We start from the raw sequence: 18644 nt of genomic DNA, 5'->3' as shown, positions 1-18644 counted from the left end.
CCTATTGACAGTGCATACACTACCTGACAAAAGTCTTGTCGCCTATCGAAGTTTTAGGAACAACAAACAATAACTTGACTTCTAGTTGATTATTTGGTATTAGAAGTGGCTTATATGAAAGGTAAAGTCCTCTAGATTACACTTATTTTACCAAAATAAACTATGATTTTTACTTATTTAATTAGAACAGTAAGGTTGGACTTTGCTTTGACAAAAATCTCATCACTTAACAGAAATAATGCACAGTATAGAATATAAAGTCATGGTGCAGTGGAAAATAATTAATTTTGTGTATGACTCCCATCATTAAAATTATTTGGATTCATTTCTAATGCCTCCACCTTCATTTTACCCCAGACATGCTCAATAATGTTCATATCCGGTGACTGGGCCAGCCAAAACCTACCTTCTAGAATCAAAATATTATTTGTTGGTCTTACAAAAGGGAATGACGACAAGATTTTTGCGAGGTAGTGCATTTATTTTGTCCAATCAGATGCTTTCTAAAATGAGAATATTCCTCCCACAAATACAGTTCATGACCATAATGAAAGCTAAACCATATATTGTTTTCCAGGAGTAAAAAAAAACAGGTTTGGAATAAGTGGAGAAAAGTTTATAACAATTTGCATTTCTGGATGATTTACCACTTTAGAAGTATTTTTAAATGAAGTGAGCTTTAGATGATGTCAAAAGTAATCTAAATATAATAACAGAAGCAATTAGAATGGCGAATTATAAATCCATTATTGTGTTAACTATGCCTGCTACCTTGCAGTACAATATTCATCATGACATCATGACATCGTAGCTTTGGTTTTAAAACCGCAATTGAAAGTGCAGCAAATATGTAAAAGTGATCCAGCATGTCAAAAAGACAGTTAATCAAATTGCTCGCTACAAATATGGTTTGTTAATTTATGATTCACTGTCCTCAATTACAACCCCATATGTGCATACAGTCACTAATACAGCTTTTTGTTTAAGTATCCAATCATTCATAATTGCATAATACAGCTTGTTCTATAAGAATAAAATTGATGCAGTAAACAATTAATATAAAAAAAGTGATGCAAATATAACTTTGGAAAAATTTAATTGTTAATGATTTACATTTTTACTTTTTTATAAATTTATTCACACATTTTTATTCAATTATTATTGGCTTATTTGAATACATTTTGTTTGTGAATGTATTTAATACTTAAAAGATTTTCTAATCATGTAAATACTTCAATGTGATTTAATAATATTGTGTTCATTATAATATGTTTATTGCCTTTGGACTACTGTTGTTAACTTTATTAAACATTACACTAATGAATCTTTACACATTTTTTATTTTATTTTGATATTTTATTTTAGCTTTTTCTTCAAACAGTTTCACAAAATCCCTAAAACTCCAGACATTTCATTTACATATTACAATACGTATTAATAATTTTTTTAGCTTTTACTTCAAACAGTTCTTTAAACCCCCAGAAATCCAGACATTTTATTTAAAAAGAGTTATTTAAAAATAATAATAATAATAACACAAATTACAAAGAGATTAACTAAATGTATTTTTTTATATTTCTCTTGATTTTTCTTGTTTAAAATATAATACAATTGTATTTAATTTTCCGCCTAAACATATAAACTTCTTTTTTGTGTACTGATTGTTAAACTGATCTGCAGTTTTTTGTTAGCTTACTTCCAGTTTCAATTTGTGCTGACTAACTTAATGTATACTTTATATAAAAGGCTTTTTTGGTGATGCAGTTTAAAGATGCCTCCCATCTGGAGAATGAAGTCACATGAATTGCTCAGGTGTGAGTTTTTCCCAGACTTCAACAGAGTGTAAAAAAACGTAATGGTTCTCTGGGTCTCGTCTATCAAATCTGATCTTTATTTCGTATTTTCTACTGAATTCAAGTCAGGTGACTAGCTGGGCCACTCATCTTCATCATCCTTGTAATGTAAATGTTGAACTGAAACAGATTATATTAATTTTCGCTGAGGAAGGGCAGAGGGTTGATGAATAACTACTGACAGATTACAGCTGCTGTCTGGGCTTTCACTGTCTTTCTACACCTTCCTTCATGTGTTTAATACCTTCTCCCTGTGTCATTTCATTTTATTACAGATAGCTTAATTTGTAAACTTATTAGATTTGTTTTCTTTGCATATATGTATTTCGCTGGCTGTTACCAACATCCGGTTAAAATGTTATCTGGGATAAATAATGACGTGTTTAATACTTATTTCCCTCACTGTATGTATATATGTATTTATAGCAATGCAAAATCCTATAAATCCATCCATGCTAAACCTTGTATCAAAAGTACTGAAGCAATATTGAGAATAAAAGCGACCCATTTAATGATAATATCGGCACTACACTATGGATGAGTTAATAGCTACAAAACAGGCATCACAAGGTTTCATGTACTTAAAAGGTCAAAATCAATGCAACCCAAAAAATGCAAACAAGATGACACATGCAAATGCAAATGAGCTGCCAGTCTCTTATTTGCATAGCTGCTCTTCTGTGCATACAGGTCGTACTAGCTTATTTATAAGTGCAGTTTCAGTGCTCAGGTGTGGTCGGCTCGTGTTTACGTATACAGCTTGTACACATTCCATTAATAGAAACGCCCACAGTGAGTGTTTACACCAACAGAGAGAAAAGCTACAGGTCCAGATGGCCCCCTCTCTTCATGCTGTGTGCAGCTATTTGAGTGAGCGCTGGTCTAGAATCAGTTGCTTTTCTTGAACCTGCCCTTTATCAAGCTGAACCTGAGCCACAGTGGTCGCGGCTAAAGATCACAGCCTCACAGGAACTGATGTCATTGCGCTTGCCTGCCCCCCAGCTGAACAGCAAATGCTCATGTGAGAGATAGAGAGAAGTTACGTAAGACTGCTGACTGTTTCCACAATGCAAAAAGAAATTCTGTGGAGAGCAGCAGAAATATGGCTCACCTGGTGAGTCTCACAAAACCTTTTAAAGTCCACTTGAAATCACAATTTACCATGTTTGTTCTGCTGGTGCCAGGGGCAGATTTGGGGGCCCTAAGCAATTCTAAGGGCCCAACAGTCCTAATAGCCACCCCTTTTATTAAGTAATTAATTAATTAATTAATTAATTAGTTTATTTATTTATTTATTTATTTATTTATTTATTTATTTATTTACAGTTGAAACCAGAAATGTACGTACACTGTATAAAAAGGCACATAACCATTTAAAAAAAGTCAGATGTTAATGTGACTAGACTTTTTCTCAAATTTGTTTCTGTTATGCTTAATAGCAAAATAATGAGAGAGAGATTTTTTGAGAAATTGTTATAACTTTTCTTGTAAGTCAAGTTTACATACAATAAGATTATTATGCTTCAGAAAAAGCTCAGATGATGGTTTCAAAGTTTTGGAAGTTTCTGATTGGCTAATTGACAACATTTGAGTTAATTGGAGGCACAATTGTAGAACAGTTTTATGGAACCCTTAAGCACACTGCTTCTTTGTGTGACAACATGGGAAAATCAACAAGCCAGAATCAAAAAAAAAAAAAAAAAACAGATTACAATTTGCTAAATTACACTGGGAAAGAAGACTGATTTTTGGAGACATGTCCTGTGGTCTGATGGAACTAAGATTGAACTGTTTGGCCTAATGACCAGTGTTACATTTGGAGGACAAAGGGAAAAGCTTACAAGCCTAGAAAACACCATCCCAACTGTGAAGTATGGGGAAGCAGCATTATGTTGTGGGGCTGTTTTGCTGCAGGAGGGACTGGTCCACTTCACAGCATAGATGGCATCATGAAGAAAGAACATTATGTAGAAATACTGAAGCAACATCTCAAGACATCAGCCAGCAAATTAAAACTTGGCCACAAATGAGTCTTCCAGACAGACCATGACCCTCAGCATACTGCCAAATTAGCTAAATGTTCTTTAAGAACAACAGAGTGAATGTTTTGGAGTGGCCATCATAAAGCCCTGATCTCAATCCAATAGAAAATTTGAGGGCAGAGTTAAAAAAGCTTGTGCGATCAAGACAGCCAACAAATCTGACTTACTTACACCAATTCTGTCAGGAGGAATGAGCCAAAATTCCTTCAAACTATGGATGGGTCAGTTGGCGTTTCTGTTTGGAGTTTGCATGTTCTCCCCGTGTTGGCGTGGGTTTCCTCCGGGTGCTCCAGTTTCCCCCACAAGTCCTAAGACATGCGGTACAGGTGAATTGGGTAGGCTAAATTGTCCGTATAGTGTATGTGTGTGAATGAGTGTGTATGGGTGTTTTCCAGTGATGGATTGCAGATGGGAGGTCATCCATTGCGTAAAACATATGCTGGATAAGTTGGCAGTTTATTCCGCTATGGCGACCCCAGATTAATAAAGTGACTGAGCCGAAAAGAAAATGAATGATTAATTCTTTTGATTTACTAATAGTTATAGCATCAATGAAATGGCTCATGTCGCATGTACTCTCTCTCGGTCTTTCAGCTACTGAAAATGTCATTAAATCATCCATGGTAACATTCATAACCTTACATTTACCTTAGGAAAATCATTAAAGGCCCTAAAATTCATCAGTAACAACAATTTCTTTACTGGATATGTTCCACTTTTAATACATGATATTTAAGATTTTCTAACTGCATTACAGAAATAAATCAAACCCAGGTTTAAATGCTGGTTAACTATTGCTTTGTTAAGTTCCACCAAACTGATTATCCCGTTTGATTAGATTAGTCATGCATACATTGCATTTTTTAAATTGTATTACAATTTATAAAATTTTATCTCCTTACTTTGTTCTGATATTATTATTCAAAATCAAAACTTTTATATTTTAGGTTGGAATGTGACCTGGACGTGTTTTCTAGATTGAGAATTTGGTTGTGTATCATTGGCTTCCAGGGAAACCAAAAAAAAACTGCTCATAACCTTGTTATGGAATGCGTAATGCTTATACAAAGGATTTCATACCTGGTTGATGAAGCGCTCTTCTATGGTGACAATCTAAGACAAAACAAAGAAGAAAAACAATATGCAAACTAGCAACCATTAACACACCTAATTTCCCACTGCGTGAGGTGTATACACACACACACATACACAGACACATCCACACCGCCCAACTCAAGGGAAACTGTGTCATAACCAAACAGCTGTTCAGCTTCAAGACGAGACACTCCAAACTCTCCCAGCTGACTGCAGCAGGCCTGATCCGACTGGTTATTCCAGAACGGGAACAAAAATATGACATAATTTCTCCCTGGAACATGTTTCCACATGGCCTTCACAACACAAAGTTCCTGGATCCACAAGCAGCTTTCCACCTGATGACATAACAGGCAAAGTTTTTTTTAAATTCACAAATACACACTGACAAAAAATAAGATGCAAAACGGAATTCTTTTATGCGTTTATATTGCATGTATTCCAGCGTTTCACAATCCTTTTACCGTGAACTAGGACTAGGGCTGCACAATATAATCCCAAAATATCTTCATGAATAATTGGATGTTATGTAATATACTAGAGGTGTAACTGTACACAAACAAAGTTTCATGGTAAAACTTTTACACAGTGGCGCTCATTACTGTCAGTTCCACAGCAGTGGAAAAAAATGAGAAGAACTGTGAGGTGGAACAAGCGTTGCAAGCTTCTGTGTAGCAAGCTGGCATGACAAGGGCAACATGGTGGAGCCATTTCTGTGTGCTGCATCTCATGTTTTCAGATACAAATTTGCATTCTTTATGAATGCCGTCTAATAGGGAACTTTTTTTGACAGATATTTTGATTTCGATTTGATTTGCAATTTCATTTTGTAGTCAAGCTTCAGCTTAATAATCTGTCTAACATACAGTGAGTGGTAGTTAAAAAAAAAAGAAACTGAAAAGATATTAACTTCAACATTTATTCAAATTTGTTTTAAATATAGAGCAAACAGTATGCACAAACAAAATGACCTTACCTTTCTGTAATTAAGTTAAACTCAAGTTAGCGATAGTGTAGCTTATTATAAAAATAAAAAATATTTTTTATAAAAATACAGAACACTCAGCAAAATAATATAGCTAATAAGAGCCTTTGTGTAGCTTATACTGTCTAAAACAAAATAATTATTACTGATGCTGCACAAAATATCATAACGTTGACAGCTTGTGTACTCCAAAATGGCTAAAATAGATGTGAGGAAATGTTATGTCTCCTATCCAGCATTTGAATTATTTTTTTTCAAATCCGTCTTTGGTCACTGCATTAAAAGGCACTGTGTCTTTAGCGAGATAGTGTGTTGTACCATTAGTTATTTCATGGGCACCAGCTGCACCAGCTGTTCGTTCTTTCTTAAACTAGAAGGTAAAGTCCACACTATTGGCTTTGTAACTACTAGCTAGTCTGTAACTAAATTTTTTAACATGTTCTTAAAGCAAACCGTTGTTAGTGGGTCGTAAGCTTTCTGTAAAGTCATGCGTACAGTTGCATTGAATGAAGTAATGTCCAATAAGAAGCATTTCATTCCATAAAATGCTTTGAAATTCTGCAGCTAACGCAATTATACATAAATGCTCTATGAAAATGAAATGACAAATTATATTTTTATAGTACAATACATTACAGTCAGTCACTACAGACGACGCACATACCTGCATTGCGAATCTTGAATGCACGCGAAATACACATGAAGTTATCAAAACATTTTAATTTTGTGTGACTTTGAAACCAAAATATTCCCATATTAGTAATGTTGTTTTTCTTTAACATTAATTAGTTTAATAAAGCTTCTGAAGCAGCAGACGTCATCATCCAACTCGTCCGCGCTTTTTTTTTTTTTTTGTGGGCATTCTGCATAGTTCGGTTGCTCAATTCTGATTGGGTAGAACGAAAGTGTGCTCACTCAGTTTGCTATTAAAACTGTCACACACAGAAGCCATGCACGCATTTGCTCTGGGCAAGGATGACAGAATTTTCATTTTTTAGGTGATCTATCCCATTAACCTCAATTATGACTTAAAAAGTACTTGCGGTATTAAAATAATAACTCAAAAATATCTACCTCTGTTACTCAGCTTCGACACCAAAAAGAAAAAAAAAAACAATTCCTTAGTGGAAAATAAAATGAACAATCTTTAAAACCTCTGTTTTTCTTCAAACAAACCAGTCATATGGCTTGGAACGGCATGGTTGTGATTAAGTGATCACAGAATCTGTTAGGTCAAATACGCCTCTAAATGATCAAATCAAAGTGATCAAAACAACCAGGGAACAGTGCTGGATCAATAATGTTAAGCAAAGAGGGAAAAAAGAAAACGTGTTTGTTTACATGCCAAACAAGAGATGTTTATTGGTGTCAGCTCCAGACGAATTGATTTTCAGCCGCGATAGAGTCCAAAGGAAGCCACATGATCCTGTTACATGTCTGAGTTTATTGTGTGTGTCACCCTAGTGCCAGAAACAAGAGAGAACCACAGAATCCCTACTTTAAAAAAAACAAAACTAGAAAAACAGGATATAGTCTAAATTAGGGCTGCATGACATTGGAAAAACTGTCATTGAAATATTTAGTTTTATTCTGGGATATATGTATATTGCAATATCTTGAATATAATTTCACAATATGTTTTAAAAAGCTCCATTTGGCATAAAATAAACAATTTTACACTGATAGAGAGTGCATCTGCTGCATAAAATATAGTAAATAAAATACAAGGATAAATTTACACAGTAAAACACAGATACTAATTAAATAAACAGTGCTTTGTGGTTTACTAAGAAGATTGCAGCATTCAAAAAAGACGTTTCCTGCTTGTTCAAATTACTTACTTACAATGAGTTGAAACAACACAATTCTTAAGTTTTTTGGGGGGCAACTTAATTGTTGTATACTCAGTCCACTTAAATTTGTAAAAACGATTAAGTTAATTTAAGGGACCAACGCACAAACACCAGGCGTACAAGTAATATATGTAAAGGAAACACAGGCCCAATATGAGCCGTTTACATATATTTCAATTAATAAGGAAAACGAGTTCATATTTTTATCAACACTAATATTGGATTTTTTTTAAGTGTGTTCGTGTGTGTGTGTGTGTGTGTGTGTGTGTGTGTAAAACAATATAATTTGCACAAAGAAATTATGGGGTTCTACTCTTAAGTTGTTACTTTACCCCGTTTAGAGCATCATTATGGGGGTTTTACGTTATAACTAATGTGGTTCAAACGATGGATCTGCGACAGAAAAAAACTACAGGTTTTAGGAAACACTCGTCAATACATCGTTTTTTCCCAAACGGAAAAATCGTACTATGATAGGTCAGCCAGCATTTATGTCGTTGTTTGGGAAACGCACACCAGATTGCCACTTTTGTTTAAATGCCTGCACCTGCTGAAGTTACAGTAAACACCACTTGGAGGTGCTCATGCAAAAAAAAAACAGTCAAGGTGATGTCAGTTTCACTTTGATTCGATGAAAAAGATGATGCACGATAAATGTGGAGCTGCTTTTTTCATCGTTGTCTAAACAAAAGCTGTATGATGAACGCAACAGCTATTACAATAATGTCAGCAGGAGTGGAAAGTAGCAAAAAGGATTTGATGGCGAGTTTCATTTCATTTTCTTTTCTTTCATTCATTCTCTTGTCAGCTTAGTCCCTTTATTAATCCGGGGTCACCACAGCGGAATGAACCGCCAACTTATCCAACAAAGTATTTACGCAACAGATGCCCTTCCAGCCACAACCCATCTCTGGGAAACATCCACACACACACACTCATACACTACGGACAATTTAGCCTATCCAATTGACCTGTACTGCATGTCTTTGAACTGTGGGGGAAACCGGAGCACCCGGAGGAAACCCACCCAAACGCAGGGAGAACATACAAACTCCTCACAGAAACGCCAACCAGCGACCTTCTTGCTGTGAGGCGACAGCACTACCTACTGCACCACGGCTTAGCCTAGAGGGGTAGGGTCGGCAAAGGACCTCGAGCCAGGAATCGAACTCAAGTCGCCGTGAGCATCATGGTGCGATATGTTGGCGCACTTAACCACTAGGCTATTGGTGCCAACCACTTTTCTTTCATGACTTGCAATTTTATTTCAAAGCACCATCTAATGTCAGAAGGTGATTTTGGGCAATTACTCTGCTCATCGCCAATTAATATGGCCTGGATTTGAATGCAGAAAAACATCTTGAAAAACGCTGACAATAAACATGAGCAAAAAGAGCCTCGGTGTGTATGGGCATTTAGGGTTAAACTTTGCATGTGTTTTCTGGTTAATTATAAATCACAACTCGCAATTGTGACTATTGCAGATTCTCACATTGAGATATCGAAGCTAAAATTATACATTGCACCGCCCTAGTCTGAACAATGTGGAAAGTGTTTTGTTTCCAATGTTAAGAGTAAAGAAAACAAGAGGGATGATTTCATTTATTCATTCCTTTTCTTTCCGGCTTCGACCTTCGTGCTGTGAGGTGAGCGTGCCACCCAGCTGAGGGTTGAATTCTTTGTGGATTTATTATTTTTTTTGCACGCGGGCGCTTCCTGGCCTTTGGGGGATATTTAATAGACATGTGCTTCTCTGACAAGATGTACATGACAATTACTTAATTGCATTTACGAATCGCAATATTTTTTCGGATGATCACCCAGCCCTACATCTCTGCATCAAAAAACATAACAAAACCATTGTAAACTAAAAATGTTGTATCCAACAACAAACATCTAAGCTCAAATTAAACTAAATATGTAGTCAAGCAAAAATTCTTGTAACCAACAAAGATGCATTTAAATCCAAGCGGAGAGTGTCCCGGTGTGTACGGGCATATAAGGTTAAATTTTGCATGTGTTATGAACTGTGATTTCCGATTCATTTTAATCACAACTCGACAATGTGACTATTGCAGATTCACACACCACAATATCAATACTGAATTTATACACTGCACAGCCCTAGTCTGAAAAATGTGGAAAGCGTTTTAAGTTTCCAATGTAAAGAGGAAAGAAATCAAGAGGGAGTGCTTTTGGAAGTGAACAACCTGCTATTTTCATCAGTGGAACAGTATGTTCCATATAACAATGGCACAGAAAGGATGTCATATCTTCAGCAAAACAGCCTTTTGACAGTAATTGACTCTTACTCCGAGAAGCCAAACAGACCAAGAGGTCTTTAATCCACAAGAAGAGATCCAATAGAGGAAAACAGTTCTGAAGACACCATAGGAATGCAAATAGCTCATTCCAATTTAAAGTTTATTCTCTGTAACAAAACTGAGTTCCAACAAAAATATATCTGACTTGTCGAGACTGTTTGTTGGCCTTTGGAAATTGGCAGCTTTGGTTGCGGCAGTAGGGCAAACCACAGTCACAGGGGCCAAATTACATCCAAACATGACTCCAGCATGTCCAAACATGGAAGCTTAGGACCGAGAGTACAGCAGTTAGATGGTTTATTATCTAGATATAGTATAACTATATAACTATAGTTGATGTCATGTTACAAACATTTCAATGTCTAGGGTACTATTTGAGAGTGGTGTGCTGTGCGGCTGGTTTCATAAATTTTTATAAGGAAGAAGAGACCTATAGCAGTGACAAATCTAATGGGGGAAGGAGGGAGGGCAGGTCATGTCATGCAAATATGGGCTGAGTGCCCATTCACTAATGTAATGCTAAATCACTTTCTGCAGTTAATTCCATTGTATTATTGGTCTAATTTAATCAGATGATCTTTCAGAATGAACACCTAAAAATCAAAATCATAACCAATGAATAAACATTGACCAGACAACGACAATTCCATATCCAAGCAAACCATATATAGAACCAAACATGCACTCAACATAAGACAAATCAAACATGTACATAAAAATAAACCGCACCTAACCAAATCAAACCCATACCCAACAGAAATTTACCCAAGCTTGAACGAAACATCTACCTAAAGAAAACTAAAAATAACCCAAGCAAACCCATATAAAACTATAACAAATCTGCAGTGAGGTATACAATACATGCATATGAGGGCAGGGCAATTAAACAAAGCCAATTTATATGCTAATTTAGTCAGTAAAAACTATTCTAGTTAATCTCCAGTATGTGCTTTCAGATGTAGCAGTAAGTTTACTGACAAACTACACAAAATTGCATTTGAATCCAAAGTTGATTAAATCAGATGATAATGAAGTCAAGTTAATCATTCTGTGATTGCGTAGATTATTAGTGAACTATGGCTCTGTGTAGTAAATGCTGCTGCATCTGCAATCATGTGAAAATACAACATAAACTGTTTTTATTCAAACTCTTTTCCTTATTTCAGTCAAGTGTTTATATTAGTAGTTGTGGCCATTTATGGTTTTATGATTCTTAGTCACATTACTAGCTTAAAGTTTCTGCACAAGTGCACCCTCTGGCCTTTGGAGGATATTTACTAGACGTGCTTCCCTGACAAGATGTACATGAGAATCGCTTAATCGCATTTGCAGTTTCATTTCGAATAATCACCCAGCCCTGTGTAAAAAATAAAAATAATAATGATAAAAAGTAACAGACTAAAAAGCCTGACCTACTTAAAACAAAGCTAGCTAACCTAACCAAGACCACATCCAACTAAAGCAAATCTGACCTTGCTCTGATTCTAAACAAAGCATTCACATACCTAAACAAATCAAACATGCATCCAACAAAAAAGCCAAGCTCAAATCAAACTAAACGCATAGTCAAACAAAAATACATGTAACCAACAAAAACACATTTAAATCCAAACACCTAAAAACAAATACACACCTTGTACAAAGTCTGGCCAAAACAAACCCATACCCAGCTTAAACAAACCTATACCAAACCAAAACAAACATTTACCAAACCCAAACGGCAAATATGCAATCCATATGCATATAAGCAACAAAACAAAACCCAAGAACCATCAAAACCAACTTATCCCCAACCAAAACAAACACATTTACATGATTGTACACATATTATCGACGATAAATCGCGTTACAGTAACGGTAGCGAATGTAGAGAACGCTCTTATATAATAAAAGGACAGTTTTAAAGAGTGTGAAGATGTTTATGTCAGCGGAAAAAAACACAAACAACATACAGCGCACACACACATTGACACAGCTGATCTAGGGCGCTTTGTTCTGTTCAGAAAGCGACAACTAACGCATTAGCAGCGACAAAAACAAAATGTTACAATGCATCATCTGCACATTATCAAAGCACATGCATGAAACAATGAAACAAACACTGCAGCGCCGTGACGTCACGACTCAAACACAGATGACATTCATACACTGGTGTAATCACGCAATTTTCTATTCTTTTATTGGATATATTTACCTCTGTCAGGTTTCATGTTGGTCACAGACACCGTGATCCCCTCCAGGATGCCCGCGGTCCGTCTTCCGTCTTCAGATCTTTGTTTAGACTTAAAAACTCGTCCCTTAGACATCGGTTAGCTATCGATCTGGCACACAGCCATTCGGATATTAACGATCTGAACTGTGAGATCAAGCGTGGATCTATATGCCACTGTATGTTAAGAGTCCAGCGGTCTGATGAACTAGTCCATCAAAACACCAGCGGTCTACTTAAATAAACACGCAATTATCATCCCTCTTCTCTATCTAGATAAATATCCCGCCTGCCAGTCGCCTCATTGCCGATGCTTAAACGAGCTCCAGTGCCAACACACCAGTCTCTCCTCTGCCACTGATCTGCTCAAATTAAAGCCACATGAGACGCATCGGGATCCCCGAGATCATTTTCACCAACCAGCAAGATCGGACCCTGGACTGGTAGATGAGACACTAACAAGGAACCACCAACATCATCATCATCAACATCACCATCATCTACTCCAGACTGGAGAAATGTTACGTTGCTGTGGCGAGTCTCACTTTAGCCGACAAGAAGTGGCTCATTTCTCTAAACCCCCTTCTTTTTCGACCACTTGATCATAAACCCTCCCCATAAAAGCAAGAAAACACTGGTGACGGAACGACTAGGTTAACAACGTTGAAACTATCTGCACGACGCGACTGGCAGAACGCGATGACGGACTCTAAACAGAAGTTTTCGAGATGTCTGAACGATATCTCGGAGATTAAATGATCAGCAGGGACAAAGCTCATGTTCTCTCTCTCTCTCTCTCTCCTTCTCTCTCTCTCTCTCTCTCTCTCTGCTTGTCAAAACAAATGCAGGAGGACAGCCTCTTAAGTCATGTGTCCCAACAACAGCTGGTCCCGCCCCCAGGTTGGACGTCACTTCCGCCCCACGGCACTCGCTTGAACCTGTTCCCGCGAAACTCGTGGATGTAACCCCCTTTGGGTTAACACAAGTTTACAAGAGTGTGAATGCTTAAATGCAAATGTTTTTTTTTCTGCTGGAACTCTCCCACCGTGAAAAAAATACTATAAGTAGCTGTAATTGTTGTGGTAATTCTAGTTGAAGAGGTGATACAACAATTATAGTAATATAAACGAATAACCAATAGGCCTACTGTATATTTTCGACATATGGGCTGTTATACAGTGCCCAGCATATATAAGTACACCCCTCACAAATCTATCTTTTAAATTCATATTTTTTTTATATCCATACCCAGCAAAAACAAACCAAAACAAACATTTACCCAAGCTAAAAGGTCAACAAAACAAAACCCCAGAACGTTCAGAACCAACGTGTCCCCATTCAAAACAAACTAAATCAAACACATTTATGTGAATATACACATATTATTGACAATAAACAAGGTTACAGTAATGTTAGTGAATGTAGAGAACGGCCTTGTATAATAAAAGGACAGTTTTAAAGAGTGTGAAGGTGTTTATGTCAGCAGAAAGAAAACCCGAATACAGCATACAGCGCGCGCACACACACACATTATCACAGCTGTTCTAGGGCGCTTTGTTCCGTTCATAATCTGTTGTGGTTATTCTAGTTGTAGAGGTGATACAATAATTATAGTAAATAAATAACCAATACTGCAACAGTTACATTTTCTACATATATGGTCCTTAGCATATTTAAGTACTGTACACCCCTCACAAATCGTATCTTATATTTTTAATCTATACTAGTGGTTCTCAAATTTTGTGTACGCGGGCATCCTTCCAGTGGTACGCAGAGGAATACATGCAAAATATGTTTAAAAAAATTATTACTAATGATTTATATATGAATAAGATGACTAAATTCATAAGGTCCAAGCAACATTTCTAGGTTTTGATGAATAGGCTACTACTTTACATTTAAGTCCAGAAGTTTTTTTTTTTTACTTTTTAAGAACAGTAGTCTACCATTTTAATTAAACTTTAAAAGCAAATTTTAATTAAAACTTTTTTATTTTATTTATTTTTTTGTTTTTTTCTACCTGTAAACACAGTACAGTGTTAATGTTCAAACTATTTATAATGTTTAAAGTGGCTCACAATAATAAATATTCTTAATAATAGGAATTAATCTGCCTGGTTTTTGAACTGTGCAGAGCTGTAGCTGCTTAATTAGGCGTACTATGCTACTGTATTTCAATACTGTTCATTATGGTGGCACTTGGAGAGATAATATTTTTACTGAGGTGGTGCTTGATGAAAAAAGTTTGAGAACTTTTTTACAAGAACTGATCTATACAATATTATATTTGTGCATATACGTTAGATTAGTCAGTACTGAAGCTAATTCTGGAGCTTGTCTAACAAAATAATTCAAGATAATGGTCCAAAAACTAGAACACCCAAATTTATATGTTATAGAAAAATATTAAAGACAAAAAAAAAAAAAAAAAAAAAAAAAAAAATATATATATATATATATATATATATATATATATATATATATATATATATATATATATATATATATATATATTGCTTGAATTTAATTGTATTATCTTTCTGTTTCTAAATATGTTTGGTGACTAAAATATTATTTTAATAAATATATCTGTTTGATAAATCTGTTTAGTTTAAATGCACCAAAATACATTGCCTATATTCACTGAGAAGTAGATAAAATATTTTTTTTAAGTGAGATGTACTCAAATGTGCTGAGCACTCTATAGGTTAATATTTCTACATGTAGGCTATTTATTACTGTCTATTACTTGTAGATAGTAAATATTACAGTATTGCTGGAGAATTATCTTAACTGACAGAATTGTAAATACTGTGCAATACAGTAAAATATAATATATTTTAGTAGTTTATGGTTCAGCCAAAAATGTTAAATGATTGTCAGAAATAAATGGGTACAAGATCTCTTTAAAATGGTCAGTTACTGGATTTCCTAAGAGTGTTTTTTGTTTAAGTCTTTTAACATTAACTTTAACATTTCTTCCAATTTTTAAATAAAATATAACATTTGTATATTTTTTTAAATAACAGTTATGTAATAGATATGTGTAATAAATATAAAAAGTTGCATTTGTTGCAATTAAAAATCAGAGTTATGTACTAAATATTGTTTTCAACTCACTGATATAAAACAGCAGTGCAGAGGCGCAGTGGGTAGCGCTGTCACCTCACAGCAAGAAGGTCACTGGTTCGAGCCTCGGCTGGGTCAGTTGGCATTTCTGTGTGGAGTTTGCATGTTCTCCTCATGTTTGCATGGGTTTCCCCCACAAAGACATGCACTATAGGTGAATTGAATTAGCTAAATTGTCCGTAGTGTATGAGTGTGAAAAAGTGTGTTTCCCAGTGACATGCGTAAAACATATGCTGGATTAATTGGTGGATTATTCTGCTGTGGCGATCCCTGATTAATAAAGGGACTAAGCCAAAAAGAAAATGAATGAATGAATGACATAAAACATGTTTGTTGTTTAAATAAACTAACAAATGATAATAACAGAGGATAAAACAAAACACACACAACTTTAAATTGTAAATCCAACTTGTCTTAATAGTAAAACATTTATTCATTCATTCATTCATTCATTCATTCATTCATTCATTCATTCATTCATTCATTCATTCATTCATTCATTCATTCATTCATTCACTCATTCATTTTTGGCTTAGTTCCTTTATTAATCAGGGGTCGCCACAGCAGAATAAATCAGTTCAAAACCTAAAATAAAAAACAATAATTTTTAAAATCTATAAAATTAATAATAAAATAATATGAACTAATTAACATTGTAGACAATTCATAATATCAAATAAACGTCAAAGGCCATGTAAGCCTTTTCTTGTTTCTTTAAATGGATTGTTGACATAAAATTAAGAATACTCTACATTAATTCACACTTAAAGTTTATGTATTTCTTCTTATAGAATGCTGGGAAAAAGCAGTCATTGACATGCGTATAAGAACAAAAAATAAAATGCCTTTTCCCCAACCATTCTGCAGCATATCTTTCTTTATGTTCAACAAAGAAAGAACAGTGGAAAGAAAACATTTTATTTTTAGGTGAACTATATGCTATTATAAGCATATGCTCTTGTTTAATTATATGATCATCAGGTTTAATTTTTGAACTCATCAGATTCTCATACAATTTTTAACAATTCATTCACTGGCTTTGTCTTTCTGTAGTAAAGCAATTATCAGTATTAATGAATGTCGTCTAAATGTTAGCATGTGCAATCTCTATTAAATTGAATTTGTCCCAGGGGATCAGGCCTTATTACAAAACTCTCCACTGTCGTTCATGCTATTAGATAACAGCACAGAGGTCATTGTAGCTGATTGATGGAATAGAGCTTTCACGCATCGAAGAACAAACGAATACCCAGAAGGATTAAACCGACGTTCATTTTTAGCTTTACCCCTACAGACAGATTAAAAAAATAGACAAAACACTTAAGGATATAAAAAGGCTTAGAACTTCCACTCTGTCTTATGAGATACTACAAATATGACTTTATTTGGGGATCACCAATCAGATTATGACGTTTAACACGTGACTTTGTATTTCTATTCATAAATAACTGAAAAAAGTATATCTATGCAACACCTTTTGAATTTCTAATTTTAAATTCATTAAGGTTTAGTTTACTTTGGCTTTGGTTGACACATGAGACACGGGTTTTGTTATAGCAGTTGTGTCGTGCCACCTAGTGGACTATGCTCAGAATGACATCTTGTGTTGGTGGACTAAATTTACTATCCAATTTACCGTTTTCTATACTATGGAAAAAAATCAACATGATTGTTTTGTAGAAATTAAAATCTTATGGTGACTGTGAAAATTTGTATTATGAATAAGATATGATTTATTATTTGTGTAGCAAATTAACCCAATAACCCAAACTATTTATGACAAAATAATAATAATAATAATAATAATAATAATAGTAATAATAATAATAATAATAATAATAATTATTATTATTATTATTATTAAAATGTCTATGTAATGCTAAAATTTAACATTACATTTTTAACAATGACAAAGTTTAAAAAAACAAATTATACTTTGAGAGTTAATAGAAAGAATAGCCTAAAATAAACAAATTTTGTTTGCTAGGTGGTCAGAAAAATAAATTTAAAACAGCCACAACAGCAACACCTGATTTTAAATGTCTTTAGGTATAGATCAAATCAAAAGTGTAACAATAAAATTAGGCTATTTAATTATTATAACCAAAAACAAAACACAATTACTTTTTACATCTTTGATTTCACATTTATTACCATTTAATTTTTAATATATTAATTTCCTTAATTTTTACACATTTGTTTTACTTCATTCTTGATTTGTTCACCCAAAAATTTCTTTAAAGCCAAACAAACTATTTCTCTCAACCTTTTCTTGCAGAACATCAGTTGTAAACGTTTCAAGATAAACTAATTAGTATGTTTAATGAATAAATGAATAAAAGTTTTTTGTTTGATATTCTTTGTGTGACATCATAAAACAGAGAATGAATGAACGAATGAATGAATGAATGGATGGATGAATGAATGAAATAATGAAATAATGAAAGAAAGAAAGAAAGAAAGAATGGATGGATGAATGAATGAATGAATGAATGAACGAACGAAAGAAAGAAAGAAAGAATGAATGAATGAATGAATGAATGAATGCTCATATACCCAAATTGTCAACCATTTCTTTCTTTTCACATACTGATTGAAGTACAACAAATTTAAGGATGTAAATAGACTTATGATTAACCTTGTCTATTTGAAAACAAAAATGACCATATTAAGACCTACTTAGCAAAAAAATAGTCAGATTTGCAAATCCTTTTGTATTTAAATTGTCTTTGTTTAGCACAAGGGACTGGTTTAGTTATCGCGGTTGTGTTATGCCATCTAGTGGACTTTATTTAGAATCACAGGTGAGGCGCTGGCGAAATTATATGTCACTTTATGCTGCACATTTTTTTTAGAAAGATGTCACAGTTAAATTTAAATTAATTAAATAAATCAGATGTAATCAGTTGAATTAATGCTACAGGAAACAAACTCAACCAATAAAAATAAAATTAAAAAGCGGACAACCAAAAAATAGCCTACATAGGAATTTAACAATAGAAATGAAAAGTGTATGTGATATTTGTATCCATAAAGTGAAATTCTTTAATTAGAATGGTTTTAATTTCTATTTTTTTAAAGAATGAACACTGGTGACACTAACAAATAAGGATTTCGAGAAATTGTTTTTGCTAGCTGGGTTGGCATAATGATT

General features: G+C 34.4%; 1 protein-coding gene across 7 annotated transcripts in view; it reads right to left on the bottom strand.

The window, feature by feature from the left end:
- atosa (atos homolog A) overlaps positions 1–13196 on the bottom strand; it is a 79101-nt gene extending 65905 nt beyond the window's left edge. For 2 of the 7 annotated variants that reach the window (XM_073929126.1, XM_073929127.1), the window contains exons 1-3: positions 12347–13196; positions 5105–5328; positions 4976–5008 (exon numbers count right to left, since the gene is read on the bottom strand). In XM_073929126.1, coding sequence (XP_073785227.1) covers positions 4976–5008; positions 5105–5273 — 202 coding nt within the window. In that variant the 5' untranslated portion in view covers positions 5274–5328; positions 12347–13196. 7 annotated transcript variants of the gene reach the window in all.
- Between the last annotated feature and the right edge of the window lie 5448 nt (positions 13197–18644).

Source organism: Danio rerio, chromosome 18, assembly GCF_049306965.1.
Source record: "Danio rerio strain Tuebingen ecotype United States chromosome 18, GRCz12tu, whole genome shotgun sequence".
Lineage (NCBI taxonomy): Eukaryota > Metazoa > Chordata > Actinopteri > Cypriniformes > Danionidae > Danio > Danio rerio.
This window is presented reverse-complemented; position numbering and strand designations above follow the sequence as displayed.